General features: G+C 38.6%; 1 protein-coding gene across 2 annotated transcripts in view; it reads left to right on the top strand.

The window, feature by feature from the left end:
* PKP2 (plakophilin 2) overlaps nt 1-17,087 on the top strand; it is an 85,025-nt gene that overhangs the window by 26,620 nt on the left and 41,318 nt on the right. For both annotated transcript variants that reach the window (XM_029205504.1, XM_029205506.1), the window contains exon 5: nt 12,782-12,989. In XM_029205504.1, coding sequence (XP_029061337.1) covers nt 12,782-12,989 — 208 coding nt within the window. The remainder of the gene's footprint in view (nt 1-12,781; nt 12,990-17,087) is intronic.

Here is a 17,087-nt window from a genome sequence, read left to right as displayed (position 1 = left end):
TCTTTGGATGTCAAATCCAAAATATCATCACCAAGACCAACGTCAAGGAGCTTACAGCCTATGTTTCCTTCCAGGAGTTTTATGGTTTCAGGTCTTACGTTCAAGTCTTTAATCCATTTCAGTTGATTTTTGTGTATGGTGTAAGATAGTGGTACAGTTACATTCTTTTGCATGTGGCTGTGCAGCCTCCCCAAAACCTTTTATTGTGTATTCTTGCCTTCTTTGTTGTAAATTGATCATAATGTGTGGGTTTATTTCTGGGCTCTCTAATCTGTTCCACTGATCTATATGTCTGTTTTTATTCTAAAATCATACTGGTTTGATTGTTATAGCTTTTTAATATAGTTTGAAATCAAGGAAGCATGATGCCTCCAGCTTTGTTCTTTTTTCTCAAGATTCCTTTATCTATCAGGGTCTTTTGTGGCTCTATATAAATGTTAGGATTGCTTGTTCTACTTCCATGAAAAATACCATTGGAATCTTGATGGGGATTTCATGGAATCTGGAGATTGCTTTGGGTAGTATAGATGTTTTTAATGATATTAATTCTTCCAGTCTATGAGCATGGAATGTATTTCCATTTACTTGTGTCTTCTTCAGTTTCTTTCATCAGTGTCTTATAATTTTCAGTGTACAGGTCTTTCACCTCATTGGTTAAATTTATTCCTAGGATTTTATTCTTTTTGCTGCAGTTGTAAATGGGATTGTTTTCTTAATTTCTCTTTCTGATAGTTTGTTATTAAGTATACAGAAATGCAACCGATTTTTGTATATTAGTTTTGTATCTTACAACTTTACTGAATCTGTTGATTAGTTCTAACAGTTTTCTGTGACATCTTTAGGGTTTCCTGTACATAATATCATGTCATCTGCAAATAGTGATGATTTTACTTCTTCCTTTCTGATTTGATGCCTTTTATTTCTTTTTCTTGCCTAGTTGCTCTGGCTAGGACTTTCAATACTGTGTTGAACAGAAGTGGTGAGAGTGGGCATCCTTGTTGCTTCTGATCTTTGAGGAAAAGCTTTCAGCTTTTTACCATTGAGTATGATGTTAGCTGTTGGTGTAGGTTTTTCATAAATCACCGAATCAAGTTAAATAACTTCCCTTCTGTCCCTAATTTAATAGATTTTTCCCCCCTCAGGAATGACTGTTGAATTTTATTAAATGCTTTTTATACATTTATTGAAATACTTCTCTGGTTTTTATTTTAATTTTGCTAATACGATATATTACTTTGATTTTTAAATGTTACCCATTCCTATGATGAAACCCACCTGATCATGATATACTGTCACTTTTTATATTTTTGAATTAGATTTGCTAAAATTTTGTCAAGAAATTACAAAGCTAATTTACAAATGATATTGACCTGTAATTTTCTTTTCTTGTAATGTCTTTGTCCAGTTTTAGATTGAGGGTAATACTAGCCTAATAGAATAAATTGGAAAGTTTCCTCTTCTCTTCAATTTTCTGAAAGATTTTGATTGGACTTGGTATTATTTCTTCCTTAAATGTTTGGTGGAATTCACCAGTGAAGGTATTTTGACCTTAAGTCTTCTTTGTGAGAAGGTTATTAACTATAAATTTAATTTCTTTAACTGATATGGGGCTATTTGGACTATTTATTTCTTCCTATTGATTTTTGGTAGTTTATGTCATCCAAAGACCAAAGTCTTTGTTCATTTTATCTAAGTTGTTCCAGTGCTCTTCATTTCTTTTTGTAGGTGTCATCTGATGTCATTTCCCTTTGCCTGAAGAATTTTTTAAAACATTTATTGTAGTGCAAATCTCCGATTAACTATTTCAGCTTCCAATATCTGAAAAAGAATTTCATCTTTGCTTTTGAAAGTTATTTTCACTAGTAACAGAACCCTAGGTTGATGGTGTTTTAATTCCAGTACTTGAAAGTTGTTGCGCCATTGTCTTGTCACCTGCATTGTTTCAGACAAGAAATGTCCTGTCCTCCTTATTTTTGTACTGTACGTGATGTGTCTCTCCCTGCCTACCCAAGCTGCTTTTAAGATTTTATCTTAATCATTGGTGTTGAGCAGTTTGGTCACAATGTACCTTTGTGCAGTTTTCCGTAGGCTTCTTAAGTTCATTAGACTTCTCAAATTGTTGATTTCTGCTTTTCATCAAATTTTGGAATTTTGTTTGGGAAATTTTCTTCTGTGCCACCTTTGGGAACTACAGTTACATATATATTAGGCTGCTTGAGGTTGTCCCACAGCTTATGCATACTCTATTTTTCTTTTTTAGTTGGTTTCTTTTTTCTGTGTGTTTCTTTTTGGATAAATTCATTTTCTATGCTTTAAATATACTAAAATTTTCTTCTGCAATGTTTAATATGCCATTAATCTCATTCAGTATATTTTTTACTTCATAAATTATAGTTTTCCTCTCTAGAAGTTAAATTTGAGTCTTTTTTATATCTTCTGTGTCCCTACCTAATATGTTTCATCTTTCCTGAAGATTTCTGAGTGTAGGGAAGACTGTTAAAATAGCTGCTTGAATGACCTTGTCTGTTAATTCTAACATCTGTGTCCATTCTAGGTGGGTTTCATTTTTTAAAAATTTATTTTATTGGGGCTTCCCTGGTGGCGCAGTGGTTGAGAGTCCACCTGCCAATGCAGGGGACACGGGTTCATGCCCTGGTCCGGGAGGATTCCACATGCCACGGAGCGGTTAGGCCTGTGAGCCATGGCCGCTGAGCCTGCGCGTCCGGAGCCTGTGCTCCGCAGCGGGAGAGGCCACAACAGTGAGAGGCCCGCATACCGCAAAAAAAAAAAAATTATTTTATTGAAGTATAGTTGATTTACAATGTTGTGTTAATTTCTGCTGTCCAGCAAAGTGATTCAGGTATACATATATGTATTCTTTTTCATATTCCTTTCTGTTATGGTTTATTACAGAATACTGAATATAGTTCCCTGTGCTGTACAGTAGGATCTTATTGTTTATCCATTCTATATATAATAGTTTGCATCTGCTAATCCCAAACTCCCAATCCTTTCCTCCCCTACCTCCCCCTCCCACTTGGCAACCACAAGTCTGTTCTCTATGTCGGTGAGTCCGTTTCTGCTTCATAAGTAAGTTCATCTGTGTCATATTTTAGGTTCCACATATAAGTGATATCATATGGTATTTATCTTTCTCTTTCTGACTTACTCACTTAGTATGATCATCTCTAGGTCCATCCATGTTGCTGCAAATGGCATTGTTTCATTCTTTTTTATGCCTGAGTAGTATTCCATTATATCTAATCACATCATCTTTATCCATTCATCTGTCAGTTGTTTCCATGTCTTGGCTATTGTGAATAGTGCTGCTATGAACATAGAGGTACATGTATCTTTTCAAATTATAGTTCTGTCCAGATATATGCCCAGGAGTGGGATTGCTGAATCATATGGCAACTCTATTTTCAGTTACTTGAGGAACTTCCATACTGTTTTCCATAGTGCCTGCACCAATTTACATTCTGAGTGGGTTTCATTTGATTGTTTTTACTCCTCATTATGGATAATATTTTTCTTCTTTGCATGCCTGGAAATTTTTTATCGAATGCCAGGTATTATGAATTTTATCTTGTTGGATGCTAGACATTTTTATATTTGTAGATATTCTTGAGTTTTCTTCACAAACTCAGGGATACAATTAAATTACTTGAAAACAGTTTGACTCTTTCAAATCTTGCTTTTGAGATTTGTTGGTGGGACCAGAGCAGCATTTATTCTAGAACTTATTAGTCCCCACTTCTTAAGGCAAGACACTTCTGAGAACTCTACCCAATGTACTATGAATTATGAGGCTTTCTGGCTGGCTAGTGAGAATAGGCCCTGTTCACGGGCCTGTGTGAGCATGAGGAGCAGTAACTTTTTTAGGCAGTTACTTCCCTGGCCTCAGGCAACTTCCTCACAAAGATGAACTGATTAATACTCTACTGAATACTAAATGGGGACCCTCTGCAGATCTCAGGAGTTCTCTTTCTGTGCAGCTCTTTTCTTACTGTTACTCCTCCCTGCAAACACTAGCCTCTTTGTTCTTCTTGGATTCTTCACTCTTTCTCCTCAGCTCTGCTTGTTGAATTCCACTTAGGTTTTCCCAAATCGCACCACAGCCTGGGAACTCTCTCTAGACTGTGATCTGAGGCAGCAGTAGGGCTGTCCTTGCTTGTTCTCCATCTCTTAGGGATCACTGTCCATCATTGCCTCATGTCCAGTTATTGAAACTATTGTATGTTTTGTCTGGTTTTTAAAATTGTTCAAATGGTAGGTAAATCCAGTCCTCATTACTAGTGAGTCACTTTTAATTTTGATAAATAGCCTCCTATAAATCTTCCCCCAAATTATACAAATTTACACTCCCACCAGCATGGTGTCAAAGTGCCTATTTACATGCACCATTACTACCACAAGATATTATTCTTTTTTGTTCATTTTTGTTAATCTGATAAGGAGAAAGAAAGGTATCTCTTTATAGAAGAAATTCGCTGTTTCTGGAACTCAAGACGAATAACTGATCAGGTAATCAGAATTACAGAGAAATTCTTTTAAAAAATTATACACACACACACACTTACAGAGTTTGTCATTGTCTTTCATACATAAACTATGCCGATTATGTTTCATTTGCCATTTTTAGTTTTTTTGGAGTGAGATGAGAACTTAGTGGCCCTTATTCATCTGAGTTCATATCCTTCTAGATTCTTATATTTTTACCTAGTCTTTCAGGTTAATTTCTTCCACAACCAATTACAGAGCTTTTTAAAGCTCTTCACCTTTATCTAGTCTTTCTAAAGCATTCAAATTAGTTTTCAGAGACACAGAGCTTTTTCAGAATAGGTAAGTAAATTACATAATTACAATAACAAGTATAACTGACATAAATGCATTGGGTAAGAAACCTAAGTTATTCTTGGTAAACTAGAAGAAATAAGAATGCAAAGACCAACATATACTAACCTACAGCTTTGATAGTACTCAAAATCCGTGGATGTCACAGAGGGAAAAGAGAATGTGATTAATCCTGCAGATCAGTTAGTAAGTCAGACAAATGAGCTTCCACTAATTTTTTTTCACATGCATTTCATTAATTATTCATGAAGGTGAGCATTTTTTGATATTTTTTTGACTTTGTATTTATTCAGTCAGTTGTCATTTTTTAATTCATTGACTATTTTTTCTAAGACGTGTTTCTGTTTCTTTTTTTTTAATATTTTATTTATTTATTTATTTATTCATTTATTTTGGTTGCACCGAGTCTTAGTTGTGGCAGGCGGGCTCCCCAGTTGCAGCTCTCAGGCTCCTTAGTTGCAGCTCGCTGGCTCCTTAGTTGTGGCATGCGAACTCTTAGTTGCAGCATGCATGTGGGATCCAGTTCCCTGACCAGGCATCGAACCTGGGCCCCCTGCATTGGGAGCGCAGTCTTACCCGCTGTGCCACCAGGGAAGTCCCAAGACGTGTGTCTGTTTCTTAATTATTTGTAAGAGTTCTTTACCTATTATGCACGTTAATCCATTGCTACATATGTGACAGTGCTGTTTCCTAACTTTGCTTATGATATCTTACATTGTGCATGATTTTAAATTCTTTTCTTTTTCTTTCTTTCTTTATTTTTGGCTGCATTGGGTCTTTGTTACTGAGTGTGGGCTTTCTCTAGTTGCGGCAAGTGAGGGCCACTCTTCGTTGTGGTGCACGGGCTTCTCATCACCGTGGCTTCTCTTGTTGCGGAGCACAGGCTCTAGGAGTGTGGGCTTCAGTAGTTGTGGCACATGGGCTCAGTAGTTGTGGCTCGCGGGCTCTAGAGCACTGGCTCAGTAGTTGTGACACACGGGCCTAGTTGCTCCGCAGCATGTGGGATCCTCCCAGACCAGGACTCAAACCCGTGTCCCCTGCACTGGCAGGTGTATTCTTAACCACTGTGCCACCAGGGAAGTCCCTAATTTTAAATTCTTATGAAGTAAATTTGTCAATATTTTTCTTCATGATATCTGTATTTTATGTATTGCTTCAAAAGACCTATCCCATCTATTTTACTTTTAAAAGTTATGTAAGTTTTGGGTATTTCTCACTGACCCTTTGCCTATGTTTATTCCATGGAAAAAATAAGTAAGCATTTTAATTTTTTTTATATATTTTATTTTTTTGCGGTACACGGGCCTCTCACTGTTGTGGCCTCTCCCATTGCGGAGCACAGGCTCTGGACGCGCAGGCTCAGCGGCCATGGCTCACGGGCCTAGCCGCTCCACGGCATGTGGGATCTTCCCCGACCGGGACACGAACCCGTGTCCCCTGCATCGGCAGGCGGACTCTCAACCACTGCGCCACCAGGGAAGCCCAGTAAGCATTTTTAAAAATAATATATTTAGCTAGTAATAAACCTTCTTTATACACAAATCTTTTTTTATTCCCAATTTTTAAAACTCAGCATTTTTATACATGCTTTCATTTTATAATGTGGAATTACATGAAATTTTCTCTTGTTACCCAAGTTGGGCTAGATTTCCACTATCCCCTAAATTACTAATTTGATTGTAAATACCATTTTGCTTGCATATAGGATTAAACCTATGCTTGCCTTCTTAGCTCTTATTCATTGTAATAAAGCTAGAACAAAGACTGGTTTTAAAATAATGAAACATGAAAACTATATGAAACCTATACACGTATACGCTTGGTAGAAAATCTAAGAAGTGAAAATATAACCCAAGGGCATTAACAAAATCCCATTAATATTAAGAGTGGTACTATAGTTTTTTAATGTTATTTACAAAAAACAGTTACAGTTTGAATATAAAGATCAAAATTTTAAATCATAAACTTCAATGGCAACTTTTCAGTTATTATTTTATTTGATTAAGACTCAGCATTTAACACTGTCAATCCCTCATTCCTTTTTGAAACTTTCTTCTTTTGGCCCCAGAGTCTCCTGGCTCTTTTTCCACTTATCTGGCTCCTTCAGGTTTCCTCTGTTAAAAAAAAAAAAATTATCCTTAACCTGTACCTTAAATGTTTATGTTCCCTAGATGCTTTCCTGGGACTTTTCTTATTTGACACCATCTCCTGACCCACCTCATCTACTCCTCTGGCTTTCACTAATGTGTGATCTGAGTGCTAATGACTCACAGCATCTCCAGACCTTACCTTTCCCTGGGTTCCAAACCACATGTCCGTCTATTTGCTAGACATCCCACTGAGCTCAATATCAACTTATCTAAAAATGAACACATTATCTTCATTGCTGTTTTTTCTCTACTGTCCAGTCAGTTCTCCTTCTAAACTTGTCCTTTCTGCTGAGTTGGCAGGTAGGGCATGTGGTGGTTTAAGCATTGACTCTCAAGAGTAGCCAGGGGCTGGGTGTGAATCCCAGCAACCTAATTACCTGGGTGACCTTGGGCAAGATATTTTACCACTCTAAACCTCAGCTTTGCTTTAAACTGGAACTAATAGTCCTACTACAAAGAGTTGTTGTGAGAATGCAATCAGATAATCATACAATGCTTGCCCTGAAATAATAACTCACTCCTCTGTGAGTGGTAGTTCACCCAGGTAGTTTGACACCAAAATAGAAACAGAGACTTTGAACCTTCTTTCTTCCTTACTTCTCACGTTCATGCAGTCTTCAAGTCCTATTAAGGCTGCTTTTAAAAGTGTCCCGGGGACTTCCCTGGTGGTCCAGTGGTAAAGAATCTGCCTTTCAATGCAGGGGACGTGGGTTCAATCCCTGGTCGGGGCACTAAGTTCCCACATGCCACGGGGCAACTAAACCCGCACGCCACAACTAGTGAGCTCACGCGCCTCAACGAGAGAGTCAGCATGCCACAAACTACAGAGCCCATGTGCCCTGGAGCCCGCACGCCACAACTGGAGAAGAGAAAACCTGCAACTAAAGAGAAGCCCGTGCACCACAACGAAGAGCCAGAGCACCACAACACAAGATCCCACATGCCTCAACGAAGATCCTGCGTGCCGCAACTGAGACCCAACACAGCCAAAAAATAAAAATAAAAATAAATATTTTTAAAAGTGTCCTGAATCTGCCTACATCTTGCTCTCCCTAATCATGATGCTGATCCCTGTTACCATCATCCTTTTAATCCAGCTTCTTCCTAATTAATCTCTCTGCCTCCATTCTTATCCACTCCTAATCCCAGTCTCTTCACAGCATCCAGCAAGACCTTTCCAATATCTGCCCTGCTTGCCTGCAATATAAAGGACAAATCCCTTAATTTAATCTGCAAGACCCTTTTAAGCTGGTTTTGTTTCCATGCCTGCTTCAAATCTCATCACCGAAGCGGTGACTGCAATAACTGTCTTGCAAAATCTTATTGTAAAACTAATACAAACTCATTATAAGAAATTTGAGAAATTAAGAAAGAAAAAAGGAAAAAAGCCCACAGTCCTTCTATTGTTATCATTTGGTATTGCTCTCTGATTTTTTTAATGCATACATGTACACAGCTGTCATCAAATTGAATATGTAGCTTTGTTTATGGGGATGTTTTGTTTTTAAAAAGCATGCCTAAATACATGCTTGTTGTTTAAAAAAAAACAAAGTAGCATGCCCCATTCATACATTATAACCCCACCATTTCTCCCAAACCCCCTAGTTTCATTCCCTTCTTTAGGTCTGTGAGCAGAAATGCATTAGATATTTTATTCAACTTTTTCAATAACATTGCCTCAAGCATTTTCTCATAACATTAAAAATATTTTGTAAAGTGGTGGTCCCTGGTGGTCCAGTGGTTAGGACTCTGCGCTTCCACTGCAGGGGCACGGGTTTGATTCCTGGTCATGCCACTGCATGGCCAAAAAAATATATATATTGTAAACTTCATTTTAATGGTGGCATATTAATGGTCATAGTAGTAGCTATGATGTGTGGAGTAACTACTCTGGGCCTAGCACACTGCTAATGTTGCACAATCCGCATTTGACTGATGAGGGAACTATATGACAAAATGTCAGTTCAAACATTGCTGTGCCTCTCCTGTGGACACCTCAGTATTATGGATATGTGACAATTAATCATTAACCAGTCTTCCCCCATCTTTGGACATTTATGCTTTCTTATTTTTCCATATTATAAATAATTTAGTTACTATTATCATGTTAGTCCGTGTCTGCATTTCAAATTATTTCCTAATGAAGTTTACTAAAAGTGAATATGTTTGAAGTTTTTGACACATATTGACAATTGCCTTCCTGAAAGGTTATACCAATTTGCAAGGAGTGATTAATTCTAATGGGAGGGAAGAGAGAGAAAGAAGGTGACACTCCACAGAGGAGGTGACATTTGAGCTGGCTTATGCAGGATGAGTAGGACTTTGCCGGAAAAAGCAGAGTGAGCAGAGCATTCCAGATAGGAAAGGAACTGAGAGCAAAGGCACTAGGCATGAGGGAGCCAACAGAGTTTGTTCCCTCAACTTATTTGCCACCAGAAACCCTCATCATTTAATTCTTCTAGAGTTGGCAGGGAAAAGAATCAGAACAGTCAAGGAGAAAGTTAAAATTCTAATATGCGATTTTGCCCTTTCACATATTTAGAAGCCATCTCAAATGAAGCTTTTTTTAAAGTTCTGAGATGTTTGTGTTAGTCTGGTTGTTTCCTTTCCCAAAGGGGGAACAAATCCCATGAGGATTCAGTATAACAAACATATGCAACCTCTCTGGTCCCACCTGTTTCCCTGAATTCAGAGGGGCAAGAACAGTGCATTTAACGTTGGAACTAATATGAATAGGAGTCACTACCAACTGCCCTAGTTATAGGCAATGAGCAGAATATTATCAACTTCTTGTATTTGATATGATATATATCTATTTGATAAAATGGATAAAGGTAACTAAAATCTATTTTTAAATGTGAGGTAGGTGCCAGATACTAGGAGGTCACATTCTACAGTGAGCAGAGCTGTAGCTGGATTTCAGCATTTATCTGAGTATCAGGTGTCTGCAGTTCCTTCTTTCCAGGCTGGAGCAAGTGCTGAAAGCCAAGGGGATAAAGGTGACAGGGTAAGGGAATGGGTTAGAGTGCTGTTAGCAGAAGACAGCCATTCATGCCACCCAGGCAGGGCAGTAGAGGCTTCCACTAGCCACTTCTCACTCATGCTATCATCACAGCTGGAAATGCAATTTAGCCGGGAGGCCATTTCACATCATATTTTGAAGAAGGCAACTTATTAGTTGTAAATTAAGTAATGAAATGTTTCTATCATCTAGCTGCCATTTATGAAGTCTAAAGCGTATGAATTCAACCGTCATAAAACCTAACTATGAAATAGAAATTGACAGAATTAGTGAAAAACATGAGTTACAGGCTGTTTTCAAATAAGTTGTGCCTTTCTGCTTTTAAGGAAGTGTAATAATAGGAATAGATGAAGTGATCAAATAGATGATCTGCTGGACCAGATCTTATTGATAGCTATCATTAGCATTTTCATACAAATACATTAGAATGGCTTTAGACATAGCCAGTCTCCCAGTTGTCTCCTGTTCTGCAAATGTCTCCTCTGAAGGGAGCCAAAAGTGGAAGTATTCTTCCTTACTGCTGCCACTGAAGCCTTAAAGGGACCAAAAGAGTACTTTCCTCTTAAGGTTCTTGCAAGTTATTGATTAGAGAGTGTATATAAAATTCTTAACACTATGCCAACACCTCCTAATCATAGAAGTGGGAGGAAGAGTTATTTTGTTAGTATTGTGGTTATTATTATGTTTATTATTTTTACTAGATTATTTTACAACCTTGACTTTTATTCCTGACTTGCTAGTCTACTCCCCAGTCCTAACAAAGGAAGATGTAAGATTGGAAGACAGTGTCTTAAATTCCATTTGTCTGTCTATGAGAGACATAGAAAATGTGAAATGTGCCACTGGACCAGGTGTGCAGCTCTCTCCTGAGTGGGAACTGTCGTGCAGTTAGGGCATCATTCATAAGTGATGAACATCATCTGAATGGGAAACTTATGCTCATTCACAGCAACTTAATTCCTAAAAATTTCTGCATTAAGATGGTGAAAATGACTGAGATCTTTACCAAAAAGCTCTTATCAACTTAAAAAAATTTTAATCAGTTGCTAGTGGAAGCCTCTGAGAAAGAAAGCCCTCAGTCTGCAACTTAACATTTCTCTTCTGCAATGCTGCATCCTCCTCCTGATTTCTTTAGATAATATTTGCAGCCTAAAACACAAAGTCACTTTATTCAGACTCGTTATTTGGCCTCTTCTTAAACAGCCTTAGGTTTCAGAATCAAAACCTTCTATTTTTCTTTTTTATTCCTAGTTCTGACTCTCTGGTTCTTTCTCTAATATCATGTCCTTTCTTGCATATGTGTATAGAAGAAATATTTTTAAAATAGCACATTAGGGCTTCCCTGGTGGCGCAGTGGTTGAGAGTCCGCCTGCCGATGCAGGGGACACGGGTTCGTGCCCTGGTCCGGGAGGATCCCGCATGCCGCAGAGCGGCTGGGCCCATGAGCCATGGCCGCTGAGCCTGCGCGTCCGGAGCCTGTGCTCCGCAACGGGAGAGGCCACAACAGTGAGAGGCCCGAGTACCGCAAAAAAAAAAAAAAACACATTAAAAAGCATAAAGTTATGTTATTTACCTAAAATGCTTGCATCATTTGTTTCAGTGTCTTTAAATACTGAAAGCAATTGATCATAAAAATAGCTTGCACTCTTCCAATTATAAAATAAATAAGTCATGGGAATGTAATGTACAGCATCGTGACTGTAAAAAGTTTCTAAGAGAATAGATCTTAAGAGTTCTTACCACAAAAAAAATTAACTATGTGTGGTGATGGATGTTAAATAGACTTATTATGATCATTTTACAACATGTACAGATATCGAATCATTATGTTCTGCACCTGAAACTAATATAATGTTATATGTCATTTACACCTCGATTAAAAAAAATAGCTTGCATTTAAGGTTAGTTTTGCATTGCTACTACAGTTGCCATGGTAAATGAATTTTTATTTCTACTGCTGATGGGAGTGATTTCTATTATTTATATTGACTGTATAGGACTTCCCTGGTGGCACAGTGGTTAAGAATCCGCCTGCCAATGCAGGGGACACGGGTTCGAGCCCTGGTCCGGGAAGATCCTACATGCCGTGGAGCAACTAAACCCGTGCGCCACAATTACTGAGCCTGCACTCTAGAGCCCACGAGGCACAACTACTGAGCCCACGTGCTGCAACTACTGAAGCCCGCGTGCCTAGAGCCTATGCTCTGCAACAAGAGAAGCCACCACAATGGGAAGCTCACGCACTGCAACGAAGAATAGCCCCTGCTCGCTGCAACTAGAGAAAGCCCATGCGCAGCAACCAAGACCCAATCCAGCCAAAAATAAATAAAATATTATTTTGACTGTATAGTTCTGTCCTGGAAAAAATTCGTGTAATATAGTATCCTTCCATAAAACTTTATTTCTCTGATTCCCAGTTCTCTTCATCTTCATTATGATTAAGGCTTTTATTATTCAACTCTTTCTATCCACTATCACTTATTCAACCCTTTATCACTTAACTTTGCCCTTTAATTTTTTCATAGGTTTCAGTCTTAATTTCGCAGATTTATTCTAAGCTCCTTGATGAGAGATACTGCCTTAGAGCAGGGGTATATTGTACACTGGAGTCCCAGGTTGTGCCACACATTGATTGGTGGGAGTTATCAACAAAGTCAGTGAACTTCATCTGTTCATTCATATTACATTGAAGATTTTTAATGCCACATCAAAATTAATAAATATGTGAAATATGCATCTACTTCTTCCCCAGGTTAATCAGCTTCATGGCATCCCCAAGCTTCTACAGCTGCTCAAAATTCAGAATGAAGATATCCAGCGAGCTGTGTGTGGGGCCTTGAGAAACTTGGTGTTTGAAGATAATGACAACAAATTGGAGGTAGCTGAACTCAGTGGAGTACCTCGGCTGCTCCAGGTGCTGAAGCAAACCAGAGACTTGGAGACTAAGAAACAAATAACAGGTAGTGCTTACTGACTATTACAGCGCAGTGCACCCCAGCCAGATGTGTTAATATCATCTGTTTTTTCTGAGGTTTCCTGGAACAAATGATTGATGGGCTCATTGTTATCTGAGAGGGCTTTCAAGGAACATTATTACTGCTAGCTTAGACCCCAGATTCAAGTCAAGTTTGAATTCCTTTTTTCTGAAGTGGAAATGATTCTGAGGCTTTTGGTTAATATTTTTAATTAGAAGTTCTCTGCAGCTTCCATCACCTGGACCTCTCTCAATACGAGCTTCCTAGCTTACCTGTCCCTCTACACCCCCAAAAAAGAAAAAAAGCATGACTGGATATGTTTTTCAGTTCTCCATTTTATATTTCTACTCAAATACTGATTTGGAAAAATAAATATCTCCCTTCTGTGCATGGATTGGAAAACTAAAATAATCAGATAGAACTAAACTAACGGTTTTGGTAATTCTTGAAGCATGGAGAAAGGAGGACTAGTTTCATTTAAATGAATAGTACGTATGATAGAAGAGAAAATAGTTCATTGAAAATGAAATGCAAACTGTTCATCAGCTCTCGGCTAAAGCTCCATGAACACATTACAGAGTGCAAGAAACATTGCTGAGTGTAATCATCAGTAGTATTGCCTGGGGGGACTTTTAAGTATCTTCCGTGTCCCAGGTAGTAGACATTTTTAATTCTCACAAAAACCTTAGGTTTTGGGGTGTTTTTAGGTATTATTGGCTACTAAATCTCAGTTTTACAGATGACGAAACTAAGGTCCAAAGAACTTAACCCTTTCTAATATATAAAAGTTTTTTTAATGATAATAGTTGACAGTCTTCATACTTATTTAAAAGAAGTACTCCATAAATATTGTTTAAGTTGAACTGAATATATGTTGCACTTTTGCCATCCTTTATTAGACAACAGTATTCTTTTTTCTATAAAAATATTGTCATTATATCCTCTCTATCCATTTATATCTCAAAATATCACATTTTTCTATCTCAATAGATTTTAATTTTATAAAACTATATGAAGGGTTGCACCGTACTACCCTTCTGCCAGCATGCTGTCATGTCCCATGAGAGATTTCCTTTCATATCCATGACTTATATTAAAATACCTACAGAAATTAAGAGTGATATCACTTATTCATTCATTCATTCATTCAGCCAACATTTAGAGGGCAGCCTTCAAGTACCAACCAGGTACTCTCACAGTCTAGAGAGGTTGTGAATTTTATTTTCCATCTACTAAAACGTGAACAATTATGTGATGGTTGGCATTAAAAAAAAACAAAAACAAAAAAAATAGCAACCAAACCTCATGTTTAGAACCTAACATTTTCTTTATTAAAAAACAGTTACGGGGCTTCCCTGGTGGCGCAGTGGTTGGGAGTCCGCCTGCCGATGCAGGGGACGCGGGTTCGTGCCCTGGTCCGGGAGGATCCCGCGTGCCGCGGAGCGGCTGGGCCCGTGAGCCGTGGCCGCTGGGCCTGCGCGTCCGGAGCCTGTGCTCCGCGGCGGGAGAGGCCACAGCAGTGAGAGGCCCGCATACCACACACAAAAAAACAAACAAAAAAAAAAACAAAACAAAAAACAAACAAAAAAAAACAGTTATGAACCACGAAAGAGAATCAAACAGATTATTCTGTTTTACACTCAGAAAAGACTTCATGAGGAGATATATTTCACTGTGGACCTTAAAAGAGGTTTAGGCTTTGGACTAGCGTTTTGAAGGAGAATGAAAGTTATTCCCAGCAAAGTGAAAATCACTAGCAAAGCAAAGAAGCTGCTGGTCGTTCACAGGAAACTTGGGTAATAGAGTGATCGAGGTTAGGGTGTGTGGTAGCCAGAAATCTTGGGAGGATGTGTGGCTCTGTGTCAAGGAAATAATCCATTGTTTATGAACTTCCTCTTCTCTTGTGTAGGAAGAAGGAAGCTAAGGACAGAGAATGTTCTGTGGTATTGATGCCGCAGAAACCACTGTCTTCTTTAGATAATCTACTGAGGTGACAAATGGAGTTTGATTGTGCAGTTCCCAGGATTTCTGGTATAAGCTAAACATCCCTACCAGAAGGTGTTCATTACATATTAATTGAATTGAGTTGATAGTTGAATGTTTGATACAAATCCTACTAAATAACTTCCTTTAGCTCTATTAATAGAAGTGCTAAATAAGTGCTTTTTGGGCCTCAAAAATAAATTGTTAACTAATTTAGACATGTTTATATCTTTGTTTAGAAACACAAAATGATACAGTAGAAACTAACACAGCATTGTAAAACAACTATACCCCAATTTAAAAAAAAAAAAAAAACACAAAGCGAGTAACCATATATGTGAATCTTTTCTTGTCTATTTTGTAAACATCTTTTTATTGAGCCTCTATTACATGCTAGTCATAAGCTTGGGCTTTCCATTTTTTATCTCTGTTCTTCCTGACAGCTCCATAAGGTATGGTATTATTGACTGTTTACATATGACCAGTGCGAGGCTCAGGGGGTTGAGTTGCCCAAGGTTGCACAGCTAGCAAAGAACAAGGCCAGATTTGAACCCAGTATTATCTGGGTGTTTTGCTATATCAAAGTGGCTCCCACCTACTGTTTTGGGGGCAAAGAGTGACTCATTTTTACACTTCTTTAGGAAGGGGCTTTGTCTTTGAGATCTTGGATCAGAGAGCTCTCCGTTGCTCCTTTTTGGCCCTTCCTCTCTCTCCTCTTGCCACTGCCTTGATTCAAACCCTCTTCATCTCTCTGGTCTACTCTTGGAGTAACCTTGTGCCTGGCCTCTATGATTCAGTATTGCACATTCCCAGTCTGTCCACCACTCTGCTTCTAGTGATTTCTTTCTAAAATAAAAATATTGTCCCTTTATTTTCTCCATTTCCTATGTTGAAGTCTGTACTCTGTAGCATCTCACACAAAGATTTTATGATGTGAGCCTGGTGACCATTGGCAGCAGTGTCTCTTTTCATACCCTTTTAGCCCAGGCTCTGAAATCCTAAAGAATTTGCTGCTCTGTCCCATGTCTCATCTGTCTCGATACCTTTGCTTCTGCTGTTGTCTTGGAGTGGAATCCTTTTTCATACCTAGACCACCTGGTAAACCTTCTCATTCTTCAGTAGCTACTCAAGTATCACTTCTCTCTCTGAAGCATTTTCAAATACCATCCTTCTGTACTTTACTCTCAGGTCCCACCTTTCCTCTCAGCAGAGTTTTGAAGGAAGGGGCTTCTCTGAACTACCTTTGTGTCCTTTCATATTAAGTTGCCACTTATTTTGTGCCAGTATGTTATTGCAGTAACAACTGTGGTACTCATAGAAGTTTCTCAATAGCTGTGGATGCCTGACCAAATATAAAAAAAGAGTTTTATGGCCTGGGAATATCTAGATTACACACAAATGAGAGAATCAGGTGTGTTTTCAGATAAGACTCTGACTTTTCTGGCCAGGATATAAAAAAATAAACCATCTGCTTCTATATATGCATGAGAAGTTTAGCACCAGAGCTTTGTTGGCTGGGAAAGAAAGTCAACTCACTTAACTTTTCTGGCATGTTCAGTACCAGCCTAGGAGGGAAGCTCTTCCCTCTTCTGAAGAAAAGACTTCAGGATCAAAGACTTTCCTCCCGTGAGTGTGTTCCCCCTCCCTTACCAAGTGAGTGTGGTAGTGTATTTAGTTGAAATGAGAACAGTACATACTAGTCTCAAAAGTTCATCTTTAAGGTCACTGAATAATGAGCACTTAACTGGAGTGAGTAGGGCTCTGCCTTGGGTTAAAACAGGTCATGATAAGAATGAAGTAGGGTATTGTCCCTCTTCTGCAAATTGCGTAAGGAAGAGTCGGGATGATTGTCAATGTTGAAAATGCATATTGATCTCTGCAAATTATATGAAAATATTTCATTGGATTTCTGTATTTTCATAAAATACAAAAATATTTTACTATATAAAATATTCATTATGGGGCTTCCCTGGTGGCTCAGTGGTTGAGAGTCCGCCTGCCGATGCAGGGGACGCGGGTTCGTGCCCTGGTCCAGGAAGATCCCACATGCGGCAGAGTGGCTGAGACCATGAGCCATGGCCGCTGAGCCTGTGCGTCCGG

This window comes from Monodon monoceros, unplaced genomic scaffold (genome assembly GCF_005190385.1).
Source record: "Monodon monoceros isolate NGI ecotype Baffin Bay Population unplaced genomic scaffold, NGI_Narwhal_1 Super_Scaffold_6, whole genome shotgun sequence".
Lineage (NCBI taxonomy): Eukaryota > Metazoa > Chordata > Mammalia > Artiodactyla > Monodontidae > Monodon > Monodon monoceros.
Note: the sequence above shows the minus strand (reverse complement) of the source record. Positions and strands in the feature narration are given on the sequence as shown.